Source organism: Microplitis mediator, chromosome 6 (assembly GCF_029852145.1).
Source record: "Microplitis mediator isolate UGA2020A chromosome 6, iyMicMedi2.1, whole genome shotgun sequence".
NCBI classification, from domain to species: domain Eukaryota; kingdom Metazoa; phylum Arthropoda; class Insecta; order Hymenoptera; family Braconidae; genus Microplitis; species Microplitis mediator.
In genome coordinates this window covers 22,225,005-22,231,484 of record NC_079974.1, presented here as the reverse complement: position 1 = coordinate 22,231,484, position 6,480 = coordinate 22,225,005, and the positions used below count along the sequence as shown (strand labels likewise).

At 29.4% G+C, this 6,480-nt stretch overlaps 1 protein-coding gene across 1 annotated transcript; it reads right to left on the bottom strand.

Annotated features, from left to right (window-relative positions):
• Nucleotides 1-416: 416 nt before the first annotated feature.
• LOC130670580 (uncharacterized) lies at nucleotides 417-1,240 on the bottom strand. Its single transcript, XM_057473995.1, has 2 exons — nucleotides 1,083-1,240; nucleotides 417-705 (listed from the first exon to the last, which is right to left on the bottom strand). Exons 1-2 carry the CDS (start codon nucleotides 1,238-1,240, stop codon nucleotides 417-419), a joined length of 447 nt encoding a protein of 148 aa, XP_057329978.1.
• Between the last annotated feature and the right edge of the window lie 5,240 nt (nucleotides 1,241-6,480).

Genomic DNA, 6,480 nt, shown 5'->3' with positions numbered 1-6,480 from the left:
CTGAAAAAATGGTGTATTTATATAAACATTGGGGTGCTCCAAACAAAAAAAAAAAAAATTTTTTTTATAGTATCCAAAAATTGAAAGTAAGGTATAAAAGATAAATAAGAAATAAATTTATAGTTAATTTCACTTCAAACTCAAATAACTTTTAAACAGCTGGATTTATCAAAAAAATATTGAAGACTTCTTTTGTAAAGCATTCAATTTCCTACAAAAATAATTATCGTTTATAAAAATCAGTTGATTGGTTTGTGAGCTAGAAAATTCTAAAAAAAAAAAAAAAATTTCCCGCGTTTTTGGATACCATAAAAACAAAAAGAAAAATAAACTTGTTTTTCCTTTAAACACCGTAATAAATATATGTTAAATCAAAAATAATAAAAAATAAAATATCGAATACTTTTGCTATTTAATTATATAAATAAAATGCTTGAATAATTTACCCTAAATGTTCCATCGATAAACAACTCCGCGACGTTATTTAAACGCTCCATCATTTGTTGAGATCCGAATATAAATGCTAAACTTCCGTCTGTTCCTTGGACTTCACCACGATAAATTTCTACCGCAGGTAAATAGCGATCAAGCATTGGTCCCACATGATTGACAGTTGCAGGCATTGGTGGGCGGTGAAGTCGCCGTTCACGAATTATCATCATCCGACCAGCCGCAGGATTGAATATGTCGGCAATATCATCAAACCTGATGGATAAAATGAGTTTTATTATAATTAATATTAATACGAGCTATGCACCCGCCACTATATATGTTACTGGCTGAGAATTACTGCGAAATATTATTTATTTTATTACTAAATAATTTTTAATTAAATATAATTGTTATTCAGACTTTTTTAGTTCACTTTGTTTTTAAATAAACGTTTATAAACAATAAAATTAATCTAACCTATTTTGTTTATATTTATGTAGTAAACCGGCGTGTATCACTGGTTGATCAACCAGTGAGCCAAGCGATCATCTTAGTCCACTGGTTGAATCAGTGAATTTTATTGGTTGAACCAGTGGATTTCACTGGAGAATCAGTGAAATTTCACTGGTTCATTTTAAGAGAGTACTTACTCTCGGGAAACTGCATTAAAAATTTCATTTGGTGGCGCATTGCTGCGCATAGCTCGTCTCTTCAACTCCAAAATCATCTGCTGTCTTCTCAATTCCTGGGCTGTAAACCGTGGTGCATGAAAAATGAGTACCGAACACTTGTACATCGGCGTTGTCATCTACCGTTGCGGTTGCTTGACATTGAAATATTGACGTCCTTAAGGAACACACATATTCCTCTTCATCGGGTTCATATCGGGCATCATGATGATATATGTGCCCATCGTGAAGGAATCTCAGAGTCCCGGGACGCTGTCCGCGCAATGCGATCATGGTATGAGACAATAATTTTTGTATGTTCTGAAAATCGTATATAAAAAAAAGTATTATATATACATGCATAAAAAAAATTTTAGAAAATTTCATAAATCTAGAATGATAAATTAAAATAATAATAATAATAATAATAATAATAATAATAATGACCGACTTTTAAATCGACACACAAATGTTTTATGTGAAATTTATTTTTTTATAGATTTACCGGAATCCAGAAAATTTATCTATATATATATATATATATATATGTATGTCACTTGTACATTTCCATGACTTACTGAAAAGGGTCCCATGTATAAGGGACCACCTCGGGCCGCCATTTTTCACGATCAATATAGATCGTGATCCAAAGTCACGGAAATGTCATATAAACACCATGACATTTCCGTGAAGTCACGGAAATGTCGCCAAGTCACGGAAATGTACAGAATATATGTAAAAAAGTCACCGTATATATATATATATACATATATAAATATATATATTTATTGGAACTATATATATAATGAAATATTTATAGGTTTCATATCAATAAAGTCTGATCAGATCCAATCATATATAACCTTATGCACGACTATACATGAATTTATATTAGCCATGTCTGATCAGATCTAATTATATATGGGTTTGTATCAGTCATGTCTGATCAGATCTAATCATGTATAGACTTATATATGATTATATATGGGGCTATAACAGCCAGGTATGATTATATCTAATTATATATAGACTCATATATGATCAGATCTGATCATATGTAGACTTATATATGGTTATTATAAATGGAGTTATAACAGCCAAGTATGATCATATCTAATTATATATAGACTCATATATGATTAGACCTGATCATATATAGACTTATATATGTTTATTGTATATGGAGTTATAACAGCCAGGTATGATCAGATCTAATTATGTATCGGCTTATATATAATTATATATAATCCCATGTATAATCATGTATAATTATGTATGATTTCATGTATAATTATATATAATTATATATGGTTATATATACGATCATATATATAATCATATATAATTAGACAAAAACTTTTTTCATCGGGTAAGGACAAGTTCAAACTTGCTTGCAACCGTTTGTTACTCGAGCTCCGGGCAAGATGTCTCCCTGACGTTATTCGACTTACTCACAAATTTCTTGTGTAAGGCTTATACTAGACTTGCAATTTAAATCTGGTCACAAGTATCTACAGCAAGACACATATGCAAAAAAAGACACTAGCACCTATCGATCTTGAGAGCAGACTTGCTCAAGAATTGAAACAGATTGTTATATGGGAACAATAGATATAACAGTTGTTTAATTAATAATTTTGACAACATAATTGTACTATATATTTGATAACTTTTCTTAATTCTTGAGGTTTTATTTGATATTTTTATTTTTTTCAAGTTTTATTGATTACATCTTTCATTGGATTGTATAGCTTTACTTGCACATGCAACCTGGAACAATTTATGAGACTTATAAGTCTTAGGTTATAAATTAATTTAGTTTAGTATTTATTGTTAATTTTAACAATTTTTTTTTTTTATGTATTAAATGTATAAGATGTATTAAGGATTTATAAGAAAATACTTTGGAGATCAGTTTAAAACAATAGTTTTTAAAAAGAGTTTCAAAACTGACATAGTGATTGATAATCTTTATAATGGTACCAATTTCTAGGGTAAAATATATGGACTGGGAGTATTTTTGTTCATCAGAAGCAATCCCACGCCGATTTCACCGCTTTTATGAACATTTTAATTTTAATGATAGGATTAATAAGTTCAATCATTTATTTTTTTCTTTTTACTTTAAAAGTGATATAAAATTTTAATGACAATAATAACGAATGTGTAGAAATTTGATTTTGCTTCTTGACCCAAATAAACTTTTTGATTCTTTGTTTTAAAAAAGAAAAATTAAATTTAATCAATAATGACTTAAAATATACTTTATTGTCACATATATTTTTTTATAATTTTCCGTAATTAAGCAGCGACAATAAATAAATCTATTATTTTATAATTTAATAGTCACAATAATTTCTTTGAATATTATTTTTTCACACCTGATTGCATTTATATGATTTAAATTTATAAATATTCGTCAATCAATGAGTTTGTAGTGCTTCATTTGTTATTGATTATATAAGTTTGATATTTCAGCTCAATTAATTTTTGATTTTTTTATGAAATATCACTAGTTAATGTTAAGTACTACCTACTTGATATTGAATAAAAATTTTTAATTTAATGAATAACATTTTATTTATGAAATTGTTTTTTCTTTTAATAATTTTTTTTTTCATTTATTTCAGACCAATACATCATGAGAAATTATAAATAACTAATTAATTATAATTAAATCAAAAGCTTAACAAAAACGCTCTTGTAAAATTTTTTTTAAATTGTTTTCAAAGTAAAAATGATAAAAACATTTTATTTTTATTCTAAAAATTAATTTTTCTTTATTTAATATTTGAATACTTTTTCAATTTTTATCGTTATCGACTTTCCGAATAGTCTTATCTATGAATTACTTCATTATCGACAATCTTTTTTATCTGTGGATTATTAAGTAAAAATAATGTCTTTGAATATAGAGGACTTTGAGTAAACATCATATAGATGAGATGTTTACAAAAATTTAGTGGAGTACAGTTGTCATTAAATATATAGTTGTCACTGAGTATAGATGTCGTCTTTGTGCTTGAGTAAAGAAATTTTGAGTAGAGTTGAGTATTCGCCAAAATATATGAGGGGGGGGGGCAGCTGAAATAGCTGAACTATATGTTACTTGCCTCACTAGTAGTGACTAAGTCACTACACTATATACACTATAGACTATACAGTAGAACACATTTCCTCCAAGTAAAGACCACGTGTTTTCCACTAGCTAAAAATTAACATGTACGTATATCGTCTATTGTATAAAACTTATTATTAAAAATATGTCGAGTGTTACAAGCAGTGAAATGACTTTAAGTAATCAAGTTCGAGATGAAGACGAGAATTGCGAGGTAATGGAAATTTCAAATGAATCAGAAGTTTCGGTGATCTCAAGTGAAAATCGTGTTTCAAGGCCGGCATTCAAGAACGAACTACAAAAAATTGCGGAATCGCTAAGGAAATACGGAGTTGAATTGATTGATAGAAGTAATTCTTTAGTCGGAGGATCACTTGAATATGCCGTCCGAGTTGGTGATATTAAACTGGTCGAGCTGCGGATTCGCCAAGGTGCAGATATTAGCGATTTTGGACTAAACGGCCGTTCTCCACTCCACGTGGCAGCAGCGTATGGACAGCCCAAAATCATTGAACTTCTTATTAATAATTATGGAGCACGTCTTGATTCAGTATTAAATGAACCAACGATGAATGGATATACGCCGCTACATCTTGCATGTTTAAACAATAAAATTGAGTGTGTAAATGTTCTATTGAAATATGGAGCAAGTGTTACCCCAAAATGCGCCGATGTTCACCATCCAATCCACATCGCGGTATTTAATGACTATGTTAAAGTGGCGGCGTTGCTTTTGAACAATGGCGCAGACGTAAATCTTCGATTTAATAATAAATTCTTCTATAATAAATGGGGCCAATCAATTTTTTGGAAGGACATGGATTTAACGCTGTTAAACTGCTCGATCGCTCAAAAAAACTACGAAATGACAATATTATTGTTGGAGCATGGAGCCGATATTCATTTAAATACCAGGACGAATAAAACATCATTGATGCACGCTGTTGAAGCAAATGATCCCGAGCTGGTTAAAGCATTATTGGCGAGAGGTGCAAACCCCAACGATCGAGATATTTATGGTGAACCGGTCTTGTTTTACATTGTCGTAAATGCCAATAATCAATCTAGTTATTATGATAATGAAGAATTTCTTAGCCTCGACGAGAAATTGGAAATAATAGAACTTTTATACGCTGCCGGAGCTGACGTCAATGTAAAATTTCGATCAAATAAATCTTTTGATTCACTTGTTCACTACACGTGTATGTATGGATATCGAAGTATCCTCGAATTTATACTCTATAAGACCAATTTTGATTGGCGGAACATTGATTGTGCAGCTATTGAGGTTACAAAATTAATAGAGGAAGCTATTCCCCCACAGGACCAACAGGATTTGGTATACATTTCACAGCTTAAGGATTCTTTTGATGATTCGAAATGCTTATTATCGTATTACATAATTGGTAGACATATGATTGGTTTCCCAGTAAAAGAAGAATTATTATCGGCAATATACTCCTCTTCACTTCACGGTGGCAGCCTCGAAGAATACGCACAAGAGATCGAATTTATGAAAAGAGACCTCGAAAATCATATCAGAAATTTAAAATTAACGACGATTGGAAATACTAAATTTTCTTTGTGGCATGTATTGACTTGTAAAATGGCAGATTTAGTAAGACTTTCATTTCATGAAGATTTTCGGAGTTTATGTATAAGTGATTATATCACTAAATCGTCTATCTATTATGAAATTATTGAAATTCGTTTGAAAACTGCCATCAAAAGAGGTATCTTAATAAAAAAAAGTAAAGAAATAGTATTTGATTTATTTCATACTCATTTACAGTATGACTGTTGCGAAGCAATCGCAACATCTTTTAATAATCAAGAATTAGAAGATTTTTTAAATCTTTGTAGTAACGAGATAATTTGTTAAGTTTGATTTTATTTTATGTAAATATATTTTATAATAAATGTTTAAAATTATTTAAATCTTTTTATTTTTTTCCCTGATTAAGAAATCTAGTTTGAAATGATTTGAAAAATCTAAATTATTTCATATTGTATCATATCATAAAATTATAATTTGGAATAAATAAAAATAATTAAAAATTCTCAACTTCGAATTATTCTAAATTATAAAACTATGATTTGAAAGGTTGTAAAAACTTTACCCAAAAACTAGTTTGTACAAATCGTATGAAAAGTAAAAAATTGTTGGAATTCGGACTTCTATACGACAATTATAGTTTGAAAAAACTAAACACGTTTCAATAATAAATTGACAAGAAGGTATGATAAGAGCTTCAGGTTTGG

Bases quoted from the DNA above. Each gene is read 5' to 3' on its own strand.
- LOC130670580 (XM_057473995.1), bottom strand. From the start codon at position 1,240: ATGACAACGCCGATGTACAAGTGTTCGGTACTCATTTTTCATGCACCA. The intron at 706-1,082 runs GTAAGTACTCTC...TTTATCCATCAG, and splicing joins TTTAATGCAGTTTCCCGAGA to GTTTGATGATATTGCCGACA.